We start from the raw sequence: 23614 nt of genomic DNA on the forward strand, positions 1-23614 counted from the left end.
GATCCAAAATCCAAAAGTGGGACCGGAAACCGCTTTTGAAGTCTGGGTCTTTTTTATTAGGAGAGTGTGATTCTGGGGGCTATTTCATCTCGCTCATGTATGTACTGTCTTTTGCTTATCGCCTCACCTGCCCTGAATTTACCCTGTAGAACTTTCCCAGGGAACCGGTGAGGTTAAACAAATAATCAAATAAATGAAACACAAGAACCTTCTAAACAACACCACCACCACATCTTAAACCACCGGCGCAGAGGAGCCACATCCCTCCCTCCACTTACCTGGGAAAGCGTGTGGATTGGGCGACCCTCTCTTAAGGCACTTAGAACAGAGAATGTGCACGGTATAGTGCAGTCCAGGCCATTCCTGAAGCAGGACATTCAGTTCCTCTACCAAGGGGGTTATGGCTTGCCATGCCGTCCATATGTTTGGTAATGACGCGTGGCTGGCGATGGACAGAGTGTCTGGCTGCAGGAGCCCCTTGGCCGGTCTGTAACTGACCACCACCGGAACCTTCCCCCGATAGGCAAAGATCTGAAGTTTCCCGTCGGATCTGTGCACCACGTGGCTGTTGATCTGGACACTGTAGCGCGCGAACAGGCCGGGTGGAAAGGTAAAGGGGAAACTGTATTCAATCTGCAACTGCTCAGCCACAAAAGACTGCCCGGCCAGGTTGGTCCCGTTAATCCAGGCCTCAGCATGGGGTACCTCGTTCTGCACATAGCACGGGAACTTGTACCAGGCCGTGGACCCATTCAGAGGCTTGCCTTTGGGCTTATTGAGGCAGTAACAGAGTCCCATCTTCTCCAGCAGCTCCAACAGCAGCTGCAAGTCCTGCTGGGCCTGGACGTGAGGCTTCAGCAGCAACCGGATGACATGGGCCGGCAAGAGCCCGTGAAGCAGAAAGCCCTCCACGTAATGATGGAGCTGCGTGGCCCGCAAAAGTTCCTGGCCCGGGGTGGGCGTCGCCATCAGCGGGGAGCTGTCCCCCTCGCCCTCACCCTCGCCGCTGGTGCCGAGGAGCAGCTTGTGCAGCAGCAAGGAAGGGTCCCTCTGGAAAAAGACATTGAGGATGTCGATGAGGCGGGTGAGGTTGTGGAAGACGTGCTCCTTGAGGGCTGGGCTGTCCTCGAAGTAGAGCAGCTTGCCGCTCTCGTGCAGGTACGAAAGGGCACTCTGCAGCCGGTCCTCGGTCAGACCGGCCTGCAGGCCCAGGCGGGCCGAGTCCCACCAGCTGAGCCACAGCCGCTGTGCCTGGGGCGGCTGGAAATGCAGCTCCTCCAGCACCTGCCAGGATCGAGGCAGTACTCGGTGTAAATTGGGGAAGATCTCCCTGTGCTCAGCTACAGAGAGCAGCTTGTCCCGAAGGCGCCGTAACTGGCGAGGGTCTCTGCAGCTGACGGGCAACACCGGGGACAGGATCTGCAGCCGGTGGTTGAGCAGGTACTGAAAATGGGCCTTGCGCCGCCGGAGGTTCTTGTCTGAAACCCCATAGTAGGCGGCGTGGGGGCTGGCGGAGCGCAGCTCAAAGTCCCGGGCCAGGGCCTCATCCACCACCTGGGCCAACCGGCTCAGCCCCTCCGCGTCGTGCTTCTCCTGCAGGGCGATCTGGCGGTGAATGTCCAGGCACTTCTCCTCCAGCTCCCGCTCTCCACACAAGTCTGCGTGCGTGCCCACGATGCACACCACGGCATGGGGAACCCGGGCCCCGACACGATGCAAGAAGGAACCCACGGTGGCGGGAAAGTGGCGGGGCTCATAGGTGGCCAGGTTCACCACCAGCACGTAGAGGGCTCCCGGGGAGAGGAAGAAGGGCTGGATCACCTCGTAGCTTTCATCACCCGCTAAGTCATACACAATGAACCGCAGCCCCCGGGAAGCATCCGCTGTCCAGCTGGTCACCTCGATGCCTTTGCTCACAGAAGGAGCCGCAGCGGGGTAGCTCTTTTCCTTGTCCCCTCCTCCTTGGTTTCCCTCCACTCTGTCCTCGGTGAGGCAGTGTCGGAGCAAGGTCTTCCCCGCAGCCTTGTGGCCCATCAGGAGGAGCTTGAGGCGGGGCTGCACGGCGGGCTGGGAGTGCGCCAGCTCCTTCTGGTAGGCTGCGATGTAGGGGATCCCCTTCATGCAGACCTCGTAGGGGGGCTGGATCAGCGGGTTGTCCTTGATCTTCCACAGGCCCACCCTGGAGAGCTGGCCGAAGTTGTCCGGCAGCACGGCAATCTGGTTCCCTTGCAGCACGAGCTCCTCCAGACCCGTCAGTTCCACAATGGAGTCGGGTAGGTAGCGGATCCGGTTATGATCCAGCCAGAGGGTGAGAAGCCGGCCCAGGCCCGAGATGAGCGACGGCACGGCGGTGAGCTGGTTGCGGCTCAGGTAGAGCTCCTCCAGCCCAGCCAGGGGCAGCAGCGCGGCAGGGAACTCCTTGAAGAGGTTGGAGGAGAGGTTGAGCATTTTGAGCCGCTGCAGGCGGCTGAACTGGGCGGGCAGAGCGTGCAGCCCGTTGTTGTCCAGCATGAGGCTCTCGAGGCCGGCCAGCTCGCAGAAGCCGCTGGGCAGGGTGCCAAGCTCGGCCCCACTCAGCCAGAGGATCTTGAGGGCGCGCAGGGCACTGATATCCTCAGGTAGGCCCCGCAGCCTGTTGCTGGACACGTCCAGCTCCTCCAGGGCCCCCAGCTGCAGCAGCTGCCGGGGGAAAGCTGTGAGCTGGTTGTGGTCCACGTCGAGGGTGCGCAGGCGCAGGAGGCAGGAGAGGGAGTCGGGCAGTTGTGCCAGCCGGTTGAAGCTGACATCCAGCTCCTCCAGGTGGGCCAGGGCCCCCAGCTGGGCGGGCAGGGCGGGCAGCTGGTTGTGGCTGAGGTTGAGCTTGCGCAGCTCCCGCAGGGCGCTCACCACCTCCGCGCCCAGGGCGGTCAGCCGGTTGTGGCTCACGTCCAGCTCGGTGAGGTGGTGGCCCAGCTCAGCCACGGCCGGGGGCAGCCGGGCGAAGCGGTTTCTGCGCAGCACCAGGACGCGCAGGCTGCCCAGTGCCGAGCCCAGCCCGTCGGGCACCTCCTCCAGGCCGTTGTTGCCCAGGTTCAGCACCTCAATGTCCCCGATGTTGGCCGGCAGCACGAGCTGGGGGGCGTCGGGAGAGTCGAGCTGCTCGGCGCCCGCCCCCGGGCAGCCCCCGGCCGTGCTGAGGGTGAGCTGCCGCAGGTTGCTCCGCAGCTTCCTGGCGCGCAGGGCGGCGTCCCGCCACAGCCTCACCGTCTTCAGGTTCCCGCTGTCCTTCGCAGCCATGGCAGGGGCCCCGGGCCGGCAGCCTCACGCGGGCGCCCGCAGCTACATGCCGCGCTGCGCCCAGCCGGGCGCCAGGCTCCCGGGCCCTCTCGCTCCTCTCTCCGCACCCGCCCTCGGCGAGCGGCGGCCGGGGGTCCTAGCGCAGCCAGCGGCCGGGCGCCCGCAGCTGGGGGGCGGCGGCGACGCGAGCAGCTCCGGGGGGCGCCGGGCGCGCGGCGCGGGGGGAGGTGGCGGCGGCGGCCGGCGGGCAGTGCAGCTCGCATTCTCCTTGCTCCCGGGCCATGGGCGCGCCGGGGCAGCAGCAGGGCCGCCGCCCGCCGCGCCGCGGAGGATGCCTGCGGCTCCTCCTCCCGCTCTCCCCGCCTCGCGGCGGCGCCTCGGTGCCCACTCCGGCCCCGCTACCCTCGCCGCCGCGACCCCGCGGCCGGCAGCCCCGTCGCCTCCGTGAGCCCCGGGAGGAGGGCGGCGCTCGGCTCGGCGGCCGGCATGTTGCGGGCGCAGGGCCGGGGCGCAGCGGGGGAGGAGGGGGCGGCGGCGCCTCCTTGTCTCCGCTTCCCCGGGCTCAGGCGGGAGCGCGGGCGCCGCGTCCCCGGCGCTGGGAGGGCGCGATCGGGAAGCGGCAGCGCCGCCCGGCGGAGCGGCCCCCACGTGACCGGCGGAGGCGCCGCGTGTTCCCGGCACCGCCCCGGGGGCGGGAGCTGCGGGCTGCGGGGCCGAGGGCGCCGGGGGCGGGGGCGAGCCCGGGACCTTGGACCGCGTCCGGCGGGACGCGCGCGGGGAGCCGGGTCGGGCTGCTGCGCGGGGCTTCGGTGTGGTCCCGGTGGGGCTCGCCTCCATCGGGCTCTTTGTCGGCCCCTGCCTCTGAGCATTTCTTTCTCTTCCCTCCGGTGTCGGATCCGGGGGCTTCCCTTCCTCATCCTTCACAGTCCTTCTGGTTCCACTGACCCTGCGTCCACACCGAAATGGAACGGGCAGAATTGAGGGGCCTGGGTTCCACGGGAGGAGCTTAGATCGAGAGTGTGACCAAACAAAAGGACCAAAGCAGGCAACCATTCATTCATCTGGTAAATATTTATTGAGGCCCTATTTCGTGCCAGACCGGCTGAGACAGACGTTCTCAGCTCCCCTGGGGAAGAAGGCTTTGAGCAGACTTCTTGCTGGATTTACTGTGGGGGATAGGGGTGGGGGGCAGGCCGTGAAAGGCCTTTTTCCATGTGGGCTAGCCCATGTATCCTCCCAACACCGCCCTGAAACAAATCCAATATCCCCATTGCACAGTTCTGTTACTGTTCGTTCTAGAAAAGGGTGCTCAATTTTAACGTTTATTTTTCCTCTGTGAGGGCGTTTCCTTCAGATCACATCTACACTAAATAAATAATTTCTTCAGAATTTACCGGGACCTGGAAACCTATTAGGTGTCTGGATGTCACCTCTATCGCTGATTCTAAGTTGGTTAGTAATGAAGAGAGCTTTCCGAGACGCGAGACTAGATGTGATTGGTTGAATGCATCACCCAGCACACTGTTGCTCTTCCTTCGCATGAGGTTGTTGTCCTCCTGGGACCCGTATTTGGTCCAGTTATTCCAGTAGAGATAGTTTGTCTCTTCCAAGAGAGCTACTGGACGTCTTGGTCTGGAAATCTGCCCCAGGGATGGTTAGCCAGCCTTGGTCCTACACCTTGTAACTGGAGAATGCTCCTAGAGCCAGGCTGGTCCCGAAGCTCCTGCACCACAGGTGAAATGTGGGGAGTTGACAGGAAGAGTTGAGCTGTGTCCTGAAGGAGATCAAATGGCTCAAGGATTCCCCCAGCCTCCCACCCCAAGAAAAGTTCTAGATTACCCATGCTGAACTTTTAATTTTGCAGAATAAACAGGCTCCACGTAAGTGACTTCTCAATCGGCCAGTCAGGTAAAGGGCAGACTCAGGTGTACTAACTCCCCATGTGGCTTATTCCTTTGAGTATCTCACCTTCATAGTGTTCTTAAGTCAGACCCTACATTCTCCACCTTTAGCTCCTTCCAACCCAAATGTGAACCTCAGCCTGAGGAAAGAGATTGGAGAAGGCATCAGCTCCCTACCCCACTTTCGGTGGCTAAACTGAAGTCCTAAAGTGGTTTGGATTAGATCTAAATGACTATGCTGAACTGGTCCACTTTAGAAGCTATCAGAAGGAGCGCCTGGGTGGCTCAGTCGTTAAGCGTCTGCCTTCGTCTCAGGTCATGATCCCAGTGTCCTGGGATCAAGCCCCGAATCAGGTTCCCTGCTCAGCGGGAGGCCTGCTTCTCCCTCTCTCATGCTTCTCCCTCTCTCACTCCCCCTGTTCGTGTTCCCTCTCTCGCTGTGTCTCTCTGTTAAATAGATACCTAGATAGATAGAAGCTATCAGAAAATTATCCTTCCAGGGGCGTCTTTGTGGTTCAGTCAGTTGAGCATCCAATAAGCAGTTCTTGATTTTCAGCTCTAGTTATGATCACAGGGTCTTCAGAAAGAGCTCTGTGTGAGGCTCTAGAAAGTCAAATCAGGAAATTAAATAAAACTCCAGGAAAATAAATTGTGTCCAGTATGGCTCTAAAATCTAGGCAAGAAAATTCCTGCCTTGGGCATCCAACTTTGCTACATCTTGTCTTCCTCTTGCCACCCCCACCCACCCCTTGTGGAAAAGTTCCTGATGGGCCAAGGAGAATGATGGACATGCTCCCTCAACCTTCTAGAATACGCTTGGTATGAAGGACCCTAAATTCCTGGTACAAACAGCCTCATGCCTGCTGGGGAAAGAGGGGGCAGTCTTTCACAGTCACTCAGGGATTGCTGATGTGTAGGTACATCCCCAAGCCAACCCCACATCTTCCCTGTGCTGGAGGGGACCCAGGTTAGGATGAGAGGGGGCATGGGTGGGCCACCACTGTGAGCCTAATGTAACATATTTAGATATTTAGGCATATATTATATGGACCTACATTTATTCTCTTGCCCCAGGCCCTGCACGTTAGGGTTTTCCTAAAAGCAAAAGCAATTGTCTCAGTTTGGAAAAGAGGGATCCTGATTCTTCGAAAAGTTTTGCCTTCAATATTTAATGTCCTGGACCTAATCTATAAACTTTGCAAATCTTTTCATTGACCCTATTTTTCTTACTCTGAGGTTGTTTTCATTTTCAGGGTTGCCATGATTGTAATAACATTCCATGCAGATGGGCTTACGTGCAGACCCTGCTTGGGTACCGGTCATTTCAGTCACCTTGGAGAATGGGAAAGCACACTTGAGGAGGCTACGTCTTAAGCCAGGCCTTAAAGAGGTGGCTGGCTAGAGGAGAGGATCCTGGGCACTCAAGCAAGAATCTTCCACTTAAATATCTGCCAATAATGGCCTAAGTGGCCCTGCGGACAGTGGTACCCTACTCCTACCCCTGCTAAGCCTAGAAACAAACTCCAGGTAAGCTCTGGTTTCTTTCACTGTGTCTTCAACATACTCAACTTTCCTCCATCTTGACAGGCTTTTCTCTTGACCTTGCCCACCCCCTAGCTATTGCCTCATTGCTTTACTTCTTTGCCCTGTCATATATCTTGTATAAGTGGTCTGGAGCCAGTCGTCAGGCTCCTCTTCACTGGTTCCCTCCTTGGGCCCCATAATCTGGCTTCCATCCCCACTACACCAGCAGCATTGCTCTGTAAAGGTGAACTCACCCTTTCTCCTTCCTTGGCCTCCCATTGTGAAACACGGTGTGCAGCTCCCTTTGGAAACTTTGTCCCTTGATGGCCCATGGGATATTTGGTGTCACGTTAAGGTTGGGGTTTTCAAAAAGAGCCTTCTAAAGGCTGATTATTTCCTAGTAGGAATTGTTTGCAGTTAGAGTAAGTACTATGAAATGAACCACTATGACAAGCCTGCTAGGACTTGCAGAGCTACGGACAACTTCTTATAAAAATATTTAGTCATTATGCTTTTCCTGTTTATATTTATACTATCCTATTTACATTAAAAATGCTGAATTTGGAAAGTCACCTCTTTCACTGAATTTTAATTTTATCAACCTCAGCTTAATCGAGTCTTTATTTTAGGGTGACCAAATGTTCCAGTGTGCTCAAGGCTGAGGGGTTTCCCAGGGTGGGAGACATTCCCCACCTAGATCCAGGCCAATCCCAGGAAGCCAACGCAATTAGTTAACCTACTTGGTCTTTCAAGAGAGCCCGTTTTCTTGCTTTCTCTTGACCATTCAGGAGTTCAAAAAGCACAGCTTCCCAGAAATGCAGCATTTTACTTGCTTCAGCTGCTTCAGACTTTCAAAATAGTTCTGATTTACTTGGTAAATAAATGCTCACTAACTTATCAGAGAGGACAGTCACAAGCTTGAGGTTCTAACTAACTTTGGAGTACGGAAACTATCTGTCTAGTCTTGAAAGGAACTTCGGCTATCCCTTAAGCCTTCAGTGCAGATGAGACCTAGAGAGTGGGTTACAACATTTACTTAGTTCTCTCCAGTGTGGAGAAGCTGGTATTTGCTGCCTTTATCACAAAAAGAGGGAAGGGCTTCCCGCATTGCCCTTCCTCATAATTTTAGATCCAGCTCATGTTTTGCTTTAAAAAACCAGTAACAACAAAATGCTCCTTGGTGCGTGGATAAAGGTAAGTAAGAGAAAATTTCACCTCCACAATTTTAATCAAGCTGTCTTCTTCTTCACTTGGTTTTGTTGGAGACAGAAGTGGAGGAGATCAAGGGAAAGACAGAGAGGCAAAGAAGGTTTTAGGCTCGTCCTGAAGAAGAGGATTAGAAATAAAGCCTGGAGAATTGGCATAGGACAGTCTAGCCACAGAGAAGCTTGGAAGTCATGTCCTGTCTTCGCTACTGGGCATAACTAACCAAGAGATCGAAGATGAATCACTCGTATCAGTAGCTAATCAGCTACGGATCAGTAGCTAATGTGCATTAAAGGTTGTCTGTGTGCTCAGGCACTGTGCCGTAAGCTTTTTGTTCAGGATTTCATTTGATTTTCACAATAGCCTTGAAGAGTGGGCTCCATTTTTCTTTTCATTTTATTTTATTTATTTATTTTTTACAGAATTCTTTTTTTTTAACATTTTATTTATTTATTTGACAGATGGAGATCACAAGTAGGCAGAGAGGCAGACAGAGAGAGAGAGAGGAGAAGCAGACTCCCTCCTGAGCAGAGAGCCCGATGTGGGGCTCGATCCCAGGACCCTGAGATCAGGACCTGAGCTGAAGGCAGAGGCTTAACCCACTGAGCCACCCAGGCGCCCCTTTTCTCTTCATTTTAGAGATGGAGAAAAATGAAGACAGAACCCTTGAGTGGTACAACCCGGACTCCAAAGGAGGCAGAGTCCAAAGCTCATGTTTTCATCACTGTGCTATTTCTTGGGAGGGGAATGGGTCTTGTTCACTGTCAGCAGACTGTGTATTTTTAGCTATAGAGAAGTGGTACCAGCTGGAGAAATTGAACTTTGTTCTTACAATATTGAAGAATGTCATACTGGACAACAGAAAGCTCGAAACAAACAGTATCTCCAAACTACAAGAAATGGGTTTAACATCTGTTGTTAAATGTTCCAGCGGGAAAGAGAACTTCTCTGCCATTTGTAGATAAGTTGTGTTTGATTTGTTTGTCTATTTGGAGAGAAAGGATTTAATACAAGTGTCCATAAAACTTATACTTCAAGAAGAAGACATTTCAGAATCTGTCTTTTAGGAAGAGCATTAAGCATTTTTTTAAAAATGAAAATGGTGAAAAACTAAATTATCAAGCTAAGGTTAGTTACAAAGAATCTGACATCTTTTTTTTTTTTTAAGATTTTATTTATTAATTTTGACAGACAGAGATCACAAGTAGGCAGAGAGGCAGGCAGAGAGAGTGAGAGGGAAGCAGGCTCCCTGAATCTGACATCTTTTGTTTACATTAAAAAAAATTGAAGTTTTACCCATCTTTGGACTCACCATCTGATTTGAATGCAAGCCGGTTTATATCAGCATTGGCTAAGAAGGCTGAGTGGTCACTTAACTACCAACAGAGCATTAAAAAAAAAAAAATGTGTTCAAGACCCTGACTCCCCCAGAGAGCAAAGGCAAAATAGCACCAATATGTCTGTTGTTTTTTCTTTCCCCTGTGCTACAGAAAACAAATTTATCTTGGAATGGGCAACATTCAATTTAACATTGGCTCTTTTTGTGTTTCCAGGTCAAGTGGGAACACATATGCTCCCTACTGAGGAAAATAAACTGCAATGTATTTTTAGCACCCGTTGGAAGTACTTTCAGCTGAAGATATTCTGCAGGATCCAGACAATTTAACTGAAGGCCAAAGGATTGATCACAATGTCACCCAGAATTCTAGATCTTGCCCTGGGGGGTCTAGAGGGAGCAGTGCCCCTAAACCCCTCACCCTACCACCCATCATTCTCAATGCCAATCCTGTTGTAAACATCCTCTTTCAGAGAAAAAGAAGGAAAGTCATTCCAGAAAAAGAGAAATGAAAAACATCTGTGAACTAGTCATGACAAATGGCCCTAACTATAGCACACTTGGCACTTGGAGATGAAGCATGTCCAGGAGGAGGGAATGGGGAGCATGTGGAGCAGAGAGGAGGTCCCCCACCCCTTTTGTGTCTAATGGTTAAGCCATGAACCGGGAGCCAATATACACTATATACACCATATAGTGTGTATATATATTTTACACTATAATCTGGGTGCCTTTGTGAATGGTAGAACAAGGCACCACTCCCGCCGACCTAGCAGCTCCCTGGCATGGTGAGTGACAGATGGTTTCAGCTTCCGGGCCCTCCCTCCAAGGGTGGTGCGCGCAGCCTTGGCCGTGGAGTTTCAGTTACTAGTCTGAAATGCAAGAAGTTTCTTCATGGGATCTGGCAACAGTGAGACAAATGGTTTGAGACTTTGCCTTTGTCTACATAGTTCTGAAAAATATTTTTCGTTTTTAAAAGCAGATGTAGTTAACTGCTGGCTTTTCAATAAATGGCACGGGACTATTGCAACCTCCTTGTGAAACACTCTATTTCTAAAATAAATACAGCCCAGTGTCATCTGCGACGACACGGTAGAAGATGTCTCGTACAGCACAGCATACCATCAAAAATGGCAAGTCCTTGGAAAAAAAAAAAATGGTAAGTCTTCCCAAAGAACTAAGTTTTGATGATTATTGTAATAAAGCCATGTATTTATTAAAAAACAGAGAAGCCAAAGTTACCCTTTATGTTCTTCCTGATATTTTATTACTCCTGTAGCAAAAAGGAATTTCTGTTTCCTCTTCTGAAATACAGAACAATAAAACCCGATTCCCTACCTACCGTACCTCATCCCATGAAATGGTGAAAGGTCTTGGAATAGGGCCATGTAAATATAAGGAACGATGGTGTGTCCAAATATAAGCCATTGGTTGTGGCTTCATTATTCACCCAACAAATATTTCCATAAGGCTCCGTGCAGAGTGCCTGAGTACAGGATCACTTAAGAAGGCTTTGGTCTCTCTTGTCTTCGTCAGGGTGGAAAAAATCAAGTATTGTCTACTGTTGATCAAGACCCTTCAAAAGTGTGGTCCTTTGAGAAGTTAAAAAGTTCAAAATTCTCAGAGCAGATTTGAGGGACGTCTATCAGACTCCTAAGTTTTTGTTCTTTTGTTCCCAAACAGCAGTGGCTCTTCAGAGGTTAAAGAACAATTTGAGGAAGCTTTTCCCTTCCTCTGTAAGATAATACTGTTCCCTGGTCTTTGTGGTTCTTGAGTACAAGGATATTGACATCTAATTTACATTTGCAAAACTAAGAATATGAAGTTTATGTGTTAGGAGTTTGGGGTTTGTTCTAGAACAGAATATTAAATTTACTGGGTTTGTTTTTTACATTGACTTTCTAAAATAAGCCTTTTAAAAACAAGTTTAACATGATGTACAAATTAAATAATAATACACCTCAAGATTAACTGGAAAAGTTAGAGGAGCTTTATCCTAGGGGTTTAAGTTTGTAAGGGAGGAAAAATAATTTTCCTTGTAACCTTCTGAGGTCTTGGCTGAGGTCTCTGTAGTAAAAGACAGATTGAGGAGTGCCTGGGTGGGCTCAGTCATTAAGCATCTGCCTTCTACTCAGGTCATGATCCCAGGACTCTGGGATCCAGCCCCGCCTTTGGCTCCCTGCTCTGAGGGAGGCCTGCTTCTCCCTCTCCCTCTGCCTGTGCTTGTGTTCCCTCTTCCTCACTGTCTCTGTGTCAGATAAATAAATAAATTCTTTAAAAAAAAAGAGAGAGATGGATTGACAAGAGAAAACTAATGGGAGTTTATTAACTTGTGTACCTCATGTATAAATGGGAGATACTCAGGGGAAAATGAGTGATTCAAAAGGGTGGCTTAGAATTATGGTTTAGATCACATCTTCAGCTGAAGACAAAGAAAGAGATGGGGGAAGGCCATCGAGGGGCAGTGGGATTGGGTATGCACATTTTAATCAGTGCACATTCTCTATTGATGAGGGTCTAACGTTGTCCTTGGGGAGTAACCGTTATCCTGTCTGGTAGAGTGAGATACTTTTGTAAACTCAAGTCCTGCTTTTTAAGCAAATGGGAGAAGATACAAGCTTTTCTTCTATCTGCCTCTCAGTTGCCTTCAGCTCAAAATAATTCTTGTGCTTGATTGAAATATTCTGCTCCCCTTGAGGACTGAGAGGAAGAAAGTCGGTCTTTTCATGGACCCCTGTCTTAAACTGGAAACCATGAGCAGCTATCCCTAGACTATTGGAGGAACTTGAGAGAAGAAAGCCAGTCTAGAAAAAAAAAGCCAGTCAAGAAAGAACAAGACAGGGGCGCCTGGGTGGCTCAGTGGGTTAAACCTCTGCCTTCGGCTCAGGTCATGATCTCAGGGTCCTGGGAACGAGCCCCACATCGGGCTCTCTGCTCAGCAGGGAGCCTGCTCCACCCCCCCTCCAGCCACTTGCCTCTCTATCTACTTGTGATCTCTCTATATATACCAAATAAATAAAATCTTTAAAAAAAAAAAAAGAAAGAAAGAACAAGGCAGACACGAAATGATAGCAGATACAAGAGAGAAGATAAAATTTCTTGAATTTCCAGCAACAGTTTGGTTTCTTGCCTGGTGTTCATGAGTCTTAGCTATCTTTCCTGCCCTAAAGGCTTATAATAAATCCCCAGCTTTTGCTAGAGCGCCTTGAATTGGTGTCTCGTCTCACCCTAGAAATTTGTATCTAGAGGTGAGTGGGCCAGTTACAGACCTTGAAGAACATAAGTCATGTCAAAGCAGAAGGGTTAAGAAGTGAATAGTCCTGGAAACAAGGAGAATATGTTAACGTGTGTTCAGTTCCTGCAGCTTTTCAAGAAAGTGCAATGAGAGCAAGGAGGCAGGCTTTGGGCCAGGGTGTCTGGAACAAAGCAGAGCAAGAATACAGTTACGAACCAGAAGGCCTTCTGACTGTAGCCAGCCATCTCAGACTGCTCAACGTCAGCCTGAACAGCACTTACACTGACAACGTATGGATCAATACAAGCAGATTCTGTGTTATGATTGCTTTTGAAACTATAATTTGTGAGTTGATCCAGAAAAAGGTATAATCTCAGCAATTACAATGGAAATGGCCATGGGAAACCAGAGGTGTTGAAGACTTCCAAACCCCCACCTTTAACTCCCCAAACCCTCCATGTGTCCCCTCCATTCATCCTCTCAGATAAATACAGTGAGGGCCGCCCCCACTGTAAAGTAGTTCAGCTCGAACAAATCTGGAGTTATGAGTGCCATTTCATGATGCGTTAGAGGAAAAAGCACCATCATAAGCTAAAGAAAATGAAAAACGGGAAATATTTTCAATACATAAAACATCAGGTTTATACTCAAGATAAATAGGGAATTTCTACACATTTACAAAGCAGTTTGCAAATGACGAATGTCATAATTAAAAGTACAAACAGCTTGCATTAGAAGAAACACCAATAGATAACAAATATATGGAAAAATGACTTAATTTTGATTGTAATCAAAATAATGAATATTAAAATAGAAGACCATATTTAGCCTATCAAGCTGCCATAGATTTTTAAAATATAGATACTGAACTTTATTATTTTCCCAGTATTTTAGAGGTATAATCTATATACATCACTGTGTAAGCTTGAAGTGTACTGCATAATGGTTTGACTTACATGTATTATAAAGTGATTATCGCTGTAGGTTTAGTTAATATCCATCATCTCATACAAATCCAATAAAAAAAAATTTAACAAACAATATAAATAGAAGAATAAGGGAAAAGAGACTTCTCAGCTTGAATTACAGCTGGCAGTGTATTGCTACAACTTTTTGTAGGGTATGTAATAATATACAGCAAAATCCTAAAGAAATATTCTATGCCTGGGATTTGTTCTAAAAGAGATATACCCCAAAATCCGCATATAATAATATTCAGTGAGGAAAATTGAAAACACCCTGGATTTCCAATAATGGAGTAAATGATTAAGTAAATGTTGGCATGCCTATATCATAAAAATCCATGTAACCATTAGAAATTGTATTCCAAGGGGTGTCTGGGGGGCTAAGTTGGTTAAGCATCTGACTCTTGAATTTGGCTCAGGTCATGATCTCTCAAGGTCTTAGATCAAGTCCCTAGACTCTGCCCTGGGCGTGGAGCCTGCTTAAGATTCTCTCCCTCTACCCCATCCCTTTCACTCACCCCAGGTGCTCTCTACATAAATAAGAAATAAATTGTTCTCCAAGAAAATGTAACAACTTTTAAAATCCTACATTGTTACATTTGTTGAAAATACCAAGGTAGAGGGCGCCTGGGTGGCTCAGTTGGCTAAGGGTTTGCCTTCAGCTCAGATCCCCATCCTAGTGTCCTGGGATTGAGTCGCCAATCAATTCTGGCTCCCTGCTCAGCCAGGAGCCTGCTTCTCCAGCTTCTCGCTCTCCGCTCTGCCCCTCCCCACTGCTCCTGCTCTCCCTCTCTCCAGGACACTCTCTCTCAAATAAATGAATAAAACCTTCAAACGAAAAGAAAAGAATGAGATAAAGTTCTCCATATAAAGCATGACCTGACTTTGATGTAAACAGGTATGTACATACATGTATGAATACGTACGTGTGTGTAAATACACGTTAATAGAAAAGGGCTTGAAAATATATGTAGCAAATTCTCGGTAGCTGTTATCTCCGCCTGCTGGAATTACAACTTTATTTTCTTCCTTTTTCGGTTTTCCAAATTTCCTATAATAGGTATTATCTGTAGCATTAGATTAAGTTATATTTTAAAAGAAATTCATGGAGGGGCGCCTGGGGGGCTCTGTCTGTGAGGCATCTGAGTTTGGTTCAGGTCATGATCTCATGTTCCTGGGATCAGCCTGGCAGACTCCCGGTTCAGTGGGGAGTCTGCTTGTCCCTCTGCCTCTGTTCCTCCCTCCCCCTACACCTGTGCTCTCTCTCTCTCAAATAAAGTCTTCTAAAAAAATAAAATAAAAAATAAAAATAAAAGAAAGTCACACAAAAAAGTATATATGTTTTGCTCAAGCAATCAGAAAAAGCACTTGTTGGGTTTATGTTATATTTCTATATTTCAATTTATAATTTGTTTGAGAGCAAATATGTTCACAAGGAAATCCCTCTCTGACCTGGAATATCAATCCAAGCTTCCTTCTTGGCCTTAACGCAACTGTTAGGCAACATGTGCAGTTTCTCCAAGTTAATTGCATGCGACTCTTAAAACTGGGCATTTTAAAATACTTTTCAACAGCATTGGGAATATGGTTGCCCACTATTACAATATAAAAAATGTCCAGAACTCTCACTTCCAGCTACAAAATAATATCTGAAGCACAGGAAGCTTTTGAAAATGTTGCCCTTGCTTAACTTTAATCCGGGTAAAGAGAGTTTTCTGCCTCCCCCCACAGGTACATTCTCCAGCCCCTCCTCCTTGTTCCACAGACAAAGTAGGCAAATATGTCAAGACGCAAGGTCAGGAGCAGGTAAGGAAGCCAAGAGGCTCAAAGCATGAATTAAGCATGAGGGAAAGAGAGTCTGGTCTAGTGACTCTTATCAGATTTGCCTTCAGCCATTTGAACTGAGGACGTTGCCCTATGTCCACGGTAATGCAAACACATGACCGGAAGACCCCATGTGTGACAATCTGAGGTCCTGTCAGAGGCGAGGTCAGCACATGTAGGCCAATGAGGCCACTCCTGTCAATTGCTTTTTTTTTTTTTTAAGATTTTATTTATTTATTTGACAGACAGAGATCACAAGTAGGCAGAGAGGTAGGCAGAGAGAGGAGGAAGCAGGCTCCCCGCGGAGCAGAGAGCCTGATGCGGGGCTCGATCCCAGGACCCTGGGACCATGACCTGAGCTGAAGGCAGAGGCTTTAACCCACTGAGCCACCCAGGCGCCCCGCTCCTGTCAATTGCTTAAGTTTAGATGAACTCTTGCTTAGACATTTCATAACCAAGTGATAGCAAAAATCACTTTGTAGGGGCGCCTGGGTGGCTCAGTGGGTGAATGACCTGACCTTCGGCTCAGGTCATGATCTCAGGGTCCTGGGATCAAGCCCCGCATCGGGCTCTCTGCTCCGCGGGGATCCTGCTTCCTCCTCTCTCTGCCTGCCTCTCGGCCTACTTGTGATCTCTGTCTGTCAAATAAATAAATAAAAATCTTAAAAAAAAAAAAACCTTTAAAAAAATTGCTTTGTAGCAAGGAGTGAGCTCTCTACCCTACCTTACTTTGTAGCTGTGGGTGGGACACATAGCCGCACCTAGTCTCAGATCCATTAGCCATAAAAGGAAGGAATTGAATTACTCAGATGCTTAATTAGGGCATCGGACAGTCCAGGAACATATGAAATTTTAAGCAAAACTATATGCATTTTTTGAGAGAAAACATGCGTACTTTTTTCAAATTCTCAATTCACGAATCCAAAGTGATTATGGCTCCTTGAGTTACGTAATCTTAAAATTTCATTCAGTGTTAATATTTGATGATTCTCCATTTATGCATATTTTGGAGAGCACTTTTCCTTAGTGGCATTAGAGAACTAACTAGTGATTAAAGAACTGTATTTATACTATGTTCACTTTACTCACACTTCAAGTTGGTGAATATTATTATGTGTTCCAACTATAATACTGGAATATAAGGTAAATATTATTCTTTCCTCTCTCATGTACATGGAGTTTTGCTACAGGAGAGATTTATTTAGGTGCACAGAGCTACAAAATGCTAAAAACTTATTAAAGTAGTTAACCAATTATATATCACATCACTGATGGAAACTTTGCAATTACGTGGAATTGGACACAATTTGCTAATGTAGTTTAATTAATTAAAATATTTTAAAATTAATAGATCTTAAGAGCAATTTTACATTGTATTATCTCTATAGAATCCTGATACTAACCTTAATATAACATTTTTAGGGGCTCCTGGGTGGCTCAGTGGGTTAAAGCCTCTGCCTTCGGCTCAGGTCATGATCCCAGGGTGCTGGAATTGAGCCCCGCATTGGGCTCCCTGCTCAGCAGGGAGCCTGATTTATCCTCTCTCTCTGCCTGCCTCTTTCCCTACTTGTGATCTCTATCAAATAAATAAATAAAATCTTTAAAATATATATATATATAAATTTTTAAGGAATTGTTTGGAAAAAAGTTGGGAGAAGTCATAGAACTGCATTTCTAAGACCCGAAGCCCATCAATATGTAGTTAACGTTAATGAATTCAGATCTTTAGATTTTCATTTCCTGCTTGACATCAATAATGCAAAATACCTATTCACATCGGCCTCTCCGACGCTCCCTACTCTTTCAGAAGCCCACACTGGAAGCGTCTTGGTGGTGGTACAGTCACCTGGCATCGCGTTGCTCGGCAAGCTGGCTCACAGATGTATTGAGAAATTCTGTCTGGGATTGAACACAGGCTGTATCTTTGCCAGGTGTGCTGAATCAACATGCCAGAGCCTGGTTCTCTTTCTCGACCCACCAAACTGGGCAGGAAAAGCCAGCCTTGCTGGTTGTGGAGTCTCGGCAATGATGTCTCATCATGTGACAGGTATCATACCCACTAAACAAAAAAGCAGCCAGCTTCACAAACTGTGGAGTTTTATTTTCAAAGTAGTTTTTTGTTTTTTAAAGATCTTATTTATTTATCTGACAGACAGAGATCACAAGTAGGCAGAGAGGCGGGCAGAGAGAGAGGAAGGGAAGCAGGCTCCCTGCTGAGCAGACAGCCCGATGAGGGGCTCAATCCCAGGACCTGGGATCATGACTTGAGTTGAAGGCAGAGGCTTTAACCCACTGAGCCACCCAGGTGCCCCTATTTTCAAAGTAGTTAACTTTGAAACTGTCTGAACTCCTATGAAGTTCTTTTTATTTTTTTTTAAAGATTTTATTTATTTATTTGACAGAGAGAAAGAAAAGAGAGCCCAAGCAGGGAGAGTGACAGGCAGAGGGAGAGGGAGAAGCAGACTCCCCGCCAAGCGGAGATCTTGATGCGGGGCTGGATCCCAGGACTCCATGACCATGACCTGAGCCAATAGCAGATGCCCAACCGACTGAGCGACCCAAGCTCGCCTCCTTTGAAGGTGTTATATATCTGTCATTTGATTCTTAGATTTCTTGTCTCTTTGGATTTCGAAAAATATCACTGCCACAAATTTTATGTGAAGCTCTGTCCCTAAAGAATTCAGTGAATTTGCAAATGAAGACTGAAATACACCAGTTAAAAAAAGAATTAGGGGACAATTGAATACACAAATGTGGCACACACACACAATGAAATATCATTCAGCCTTCAAAAGGAAGGAGATTCTGACACACGCTACGACATGATGAAGCTTGAAGACACGCTAAGTGAAAGAAGCCAGTCTCAAAAGACAGATATTGCGTGGGTCTTCCTCTAGGAGGGGTCCAGAGTAGTCACATTCGTAGATACAGGAAGTAGAATGGGGGTTGTCATACTCCTGGAGAAGAACAGGGGGAGGAACTGGGGGTTATTGTTTAATGAGTATGAAATTTCCATTTAGGAAAATGAGAAAGTTCTGGAAATGGTTGCACTGTAGTGTGAATGTGCCACTGATCTGTCTACTTGAAAATGATTAAAATGGTAACTTCTATGTTTTATGTATCTGAACTCTGACTGCGTAAAGGAAGTATTCGGGTTTTTTTAAAGACAAATTTTTTTTTTAAGATTTTATTTGTTTATTTGACAGAGAGATCACAAGTAGGCAGAGAGGCAGTCAGAGAGAGAGAGGAAGGGAAGCAGGCACCCTGCTGAGCAGAGAGCCCAATGCGGGGCTCGATCCCAGGACCCCAAGATCATAACCCAAGCCGAAGGCAGAGGCTTAACCCAATAGCCACCCAGGTGCCCCTAAAGACAACCTTTTAAAAATACATAATAAAATATTTACAGATAAAATGGTATGTCACCTGTCATTTGGGCATAGATGAAACAATTTTGGCCATGCGCTGATTAAATTTAAAAAGAGAGAGAGAAAAGAATAAAACTATAAGCAGGCATTGCTGTTAATCTGCTAAATGAGATAAAAATGTAGATTATATTTTTTTATGAAAGTGCATTGTCCACTATACTATTTTCTGTACTTTTTGATTTACCTTCCATATTTAATACTTTTAAAATTTTTCCTTCCTAGTTTGATTGTAAATATCATAATATGTTTTCTTTTTTCAGTACGATAGTTTGTAAGATTTAAGCTTCTAGAAAGAATTCAGTGTTATTTTGAATGACCTTTCAGCTCAACCAGTAAATCTAGTGACGTGTTTGAGAGCATAGAGAAAATACAAATTATTTCTTTAGAGTATCATTGCAGAGTCATTATTGTTTAGAAATCATTTTTCCTTTGCAACTTTGCTAGTTTAAAAATAAATGATGAAGCATCACCATAGATCTGCCTAAACCCTAATGCAATTTTAATATTAACGTGGTTGAGTTTGCTCATCCAAACTGAGGGTGAAATTATATATATATTCTCAAAAGTATACACTTTCCAGAGAACAACATTTGCAGGTTTTTAAAATCTAGAATATAATGGAAACTGTTAAATATTTGACTAAGAATGCCCAAGGCTCCCTTATTGGAATTGCTGTGCTGACCTAGAAACCATCACCCTCTACTTGGAACAGTAGGTACTTTGATCTAGGTATTTAGGTCTTAGAGGGGTTAATATTAATATTAATTGAAAATAACCCACCTCACTCCTCACCTAGATATAATAGCCTTTGTATTATTCTTGAAGATCCTAAGCACATTCCACTTATGGTTCCCTCTGTTGAGAAATCTCTCTTCTAAGAAAGAAAGAAAAAAAAGATGGAAGGAAAGAAAGCATAAGAAAGAAAGAAACAGAGAAAGGAAAAAGAAATCTTTCTTCTAAAATGTTTGTATGAGGGGTCCTGGATGGCTCAGTTGTTAAGCATCTGCCTTCGGCTTGGGTCATGGTCCCAGGGAGCCCACATCGGGCATCAGGCTCCCTGCTCAGCAGGAAGCCTGCGTCTCCCTCTCCCACTCCCCCTGCTTGTGTTCCCTCTCTCGCTGTGTCTCTCTCTGTCAAATAAATAGATAAAATCTATAAAATAAAATAAAATGTTTGCATGAAGAACTTCTCCCCTGTTTCTTGTAGTCTTTCCTAGAGACCCTCTATAACCACCCCCATTTAACTGGATCCCTTTACCACTCTGCTTAACTCTCTATCCCTGTACCTATCCCCTCCTATCTGTTCCCTAAGCACTTATCACTACCTGGTATATGTTTGTTTGTGTGTGTGTTTGTTGTCTCTTTCCCATACAAGACTACAATTTCATGAGGACAGGAAATTTTTTTATTATCTAGCCGGTGATACATAGTTGGTCACAAGTGACTACTTGTTGAATCACTGAATGGACAAAGAGTTGAAAATGAACATATGCTTAAGGAGACACTTCTAGCTAGAACAATGAATTTCAGTCATATCTTTAGCAACCTCCATAGGAACTCTTACGGAATTTCATTACATATATTTTTCACCTTCCACGTACCTTATAAAGAATTAATTCTTTTAATTCCTCCATGAAATAGATGCAAGTACTCTGTTTTACAGATGAGAAGATTAAATTCCTGAAGATCAATGCATGAGTCAATGTCGGAGCTTGATTTAGAGAATTTTGGATATTTGGTCTTAAACAACTGATTCCCAAAGTCATTTAACGATAGCTTGTGCTTGTTATAATTCATTTAAAAGCATTTACTATTCCTGAATTTGAAAGTCTCTCAGGTAAGAAACTGATCTGTTGTGACAGCAGGTGACTCAGTTACTGTAAACGTTCTTTCAAGAACTTGTTCCTTAATCCCTATAGAGTAATTCACAAAGTAAGTGGCTGTTTTAGCAGAAACATATGGTTTGTAAGTAATTAACCAATTAGTTTCATTGTCCTTGTCTCGCATTTAATTTTAAATGAATTCTACCACTCCAAATCTACTGCAAACATTAGGGAAACTCTTTATGTGGTATCAGTAAACGATTGTCTCAAGTCTAATTTTACGTTTGATTCCTCAAACATAACTGCAGGTGATTTGACCCCAAAATTCAGTATACCAGGAGGATCACACAACTTTTTTTTTTAATTGAGAAGTCCCTTTTTAAATACGGACAGTGTCCCAAATTTGGTTGCCTTTTGAAATTATCTGAAAAAATTACCAATGCTGATACCTGGATCCCACCCCCCGAGATACTGATTTACTCGATCTGGGCATTATGATTCTTAAAAGCTTCTGAAGAGTAGCCAAGATGGAGACTTTTGTGGATTTCCTGACAAGACCCAAGAATGAAATCCAGGAAAGAAGCAAAGCTAGAGGACTGTGAATATAACGCTTTCTAGATTTGTCTACAATTCCAGATATTTTAAACTATTATATTATCTTTAGTATCTTATTGCATTCTTCACTCTGGGGTTATTTCTTAGACCTGGTTTTACTAAGATATATACTTTTTTAAGATTTATGTATTTTTACAGAGAGAGAGAGAGAGCATGAGTGGGAGGTGCTGAGGGAGAGGGAGAGAGAATTTCAAGCAGACTGCACGCTGGAGAGTGGAGCCCCATGTGGGCCTCAGTCACACAACACTGAGATCATGACCTGAGCCAAAATCAAGAGTCGGTTGCGTAAATGACTGCGCCAACCCTGTTCCCCAACTATCTAAGACTTAAGTTAAATTGGGTTGAGATTAAAAGGATTTTATGACAACAACTGGGATAATGTATATGAAAAACACTCCTTAAAATATTAAAATATTTAGTAATACATAATATATAATAAAATAATTTAAAATATTAAAATATAGCAAGCTATACAAATGTTTGATACAATTAATGTTCTTCCAACTGCTGACACACTACATGAGCCATATAGAACCAAAGGCCATTTATATATTATAAATGTGTCTAGTATAAAATGCCTTCAAAATAATTCTTAGTAATAAACAAATTTCATTCAAAATATGTCCATGTTGATTTGGGAGACTTTGTGCCTTCATCATCAATTACTTGCACTTGGAAGATAGTGAATTTAGTATTTTATGCCTGCCTGGAAGTTTTACCAACTCTAAAACCTATAGCGTAAAGGAAACCAGAACCCTCTTGTAACCCACTACTTTCCCATAACCACAGCAAAACCGTTATGAAGAGTCAGACCCATAGACGGTTTTCATTTGTTCTCTATCAAGTTCTTACCCTTGGAACTTCTGGGGCTTGCTTGCTTGCTTAATTGTGAATGGTAGCAAAGGTGACATAGAAAAAATAGCAACAAATGAGGAAAGAATTACTGAAAAAGAAATTTTTTTGTTTTTTTTTTTAAATCAGCAAGAGGGGTGACTGGGCAGGTCGGCGAGTTAAGCATCAGACTCTTGGTCTCCACTCAGGTCTTGATCTTAAGGTCATGAGTTCAAGCACCACATAGGGCTCCACGCTGGGTGTGCAGCTTATATTAAAAAAAGAAAAAAGGGAAAAAATCAGCAGGAAAAAGCTCAGGAACTCAGTTATATAAGAGCAAGATGTAGAAACCTTCCTTGATCAGGGGCTCGTCCGTTGGCCTCTTGTTGGGCGCTCCTAGAACCTTGTTTCCCAGACTGCCTCCCTCCCTCACAGGCTGTGGGGCTTTGACTATCTGTCACTCGATTACTTAAGCCCTTTAAAGAGTTGTTTTTCCCTCCTTTGCTCCAGGCTGTCGGGCTTTCCCATTTGGTGTAGGTTCTCTGAAGCAATGAGTGTCATCCTTCAGCACTCCCATTATAATCACGATCCTAATTCCTCCTGTTTAGTCTGGCTCATTGGGTGTTGCCCATAAAAAGTTTGGCTTTTGTAATCACAATTAGAGCAGGGCGGTGTGACTAATCAGTCAGCTCACTGCGTCTCTATCTTCTGTGAAGTGAGTCAGTTTCAACATGAGCTTTGTGCTCGCCTATCACTCCCTACTCTCTGATGTTCAAGTCTATATTTGTTCCAGACTCTAGAAGTTTAAAAAAAAAAAAAGCTGTTTGTTTTCATTCTTAAAACATGTTTTATACTCCCTCACGGGAGTGGAACTAACTCCACAGGAATTTGGAGAAATTCCCAGAGTGCTAGCTCACTATACAGAATTGCCAGGGCAGGGAAGCCATGTGCTCCCTCATTTGGGGAAATTGTACTGATAATACAACTAGTTCAGGTGAACACACTCATAATGACTATGACCACGCAGAGCCCTTTTCATATATCGTTGTTCTAAAATAAGGTTTATTTTAGAGTTCTAAAAAAATGGCAGTTTACAGAAAAATTACAGACAGTAGAATTTCCATATATCCCATACCTAGTCTTCCCTATTATTAGCATCTTATATAAGTGTGATATATTTGTTACATTAATATAATAATATATTGATGATAATATATCAATGATTCATCAACTGATACATTATTAACTAATATTTATGCTTTATTTTTGTTTCCTTAGTTTTTACCGATTGCCCTTTTTCCGTTCCAAGACCCTAACCCTAATGCAACATTACATTTAATGATCATATCTTCTCAGGCTCTTCGTGACTATGACAGACTCTCAGCCTTTTTTTTTTCCCCTATGAACTTAACAGTTTTGAGGAGTACTGGACAGATACTTTGCTGAACATCCCTTTATTGTGATTTGTCAAATCTTCTTCTCATCAGATTGGAGTTAAATGTGTTTGAGAGGAAGACCATAGAGGTAGAATGACATTGGCAAAACATGATGTCAAGGGTGTATGCTATCTGCATGATTTACATTGTTGATGTTAACTTTGATCACCTGGCCAAGGGAATATTAGATTTCTCCCCCACACCTTTCAAGTAACTTT

General features: G+C 45.4%; 1 protein-coding gene across 2 annotated transcripts in view; it reads right to left on the reverse strand.

Moving 5' to 3' along the window:
• MFHAS1 (multifunctional ROCO family signaling regulator 1) overlaps positions 1 to 3413 on the reverse strand; it is a 96175-nt gene extending 92762 nt beyond the window's left edge. For both annotated transcript variants that reach the window (XR_006817408.1, XM_045997570.1), the window contains exon 1: positions 279 to 3413. Coding sequence is in view for 1 of the 2 variants with exons in the window: in XM_045997570.1 (XP_045853526.1) it covers positions 279 to 3276 (2998 nt within the window). In the remaining variant the exon portion in view is untranslated. The remainder of the gene's footprint in view (positions 1 to 278) is intronic.
• Positions 3414 to 23614: the final 20201 nt, after the last annotated feature.

Source organism: Meles meles, chromosome 2, assembly GCF_922984935.1.
Source record: "Meles meles chromosome 2, mMelMel3.1 paternal haplotype, whole genome shotgun sequence".
NCBI lineage: Eukaryota > Metazoa > Chordata > Mammalia > Carnivora > Mustelidae > Meles > Meles meles.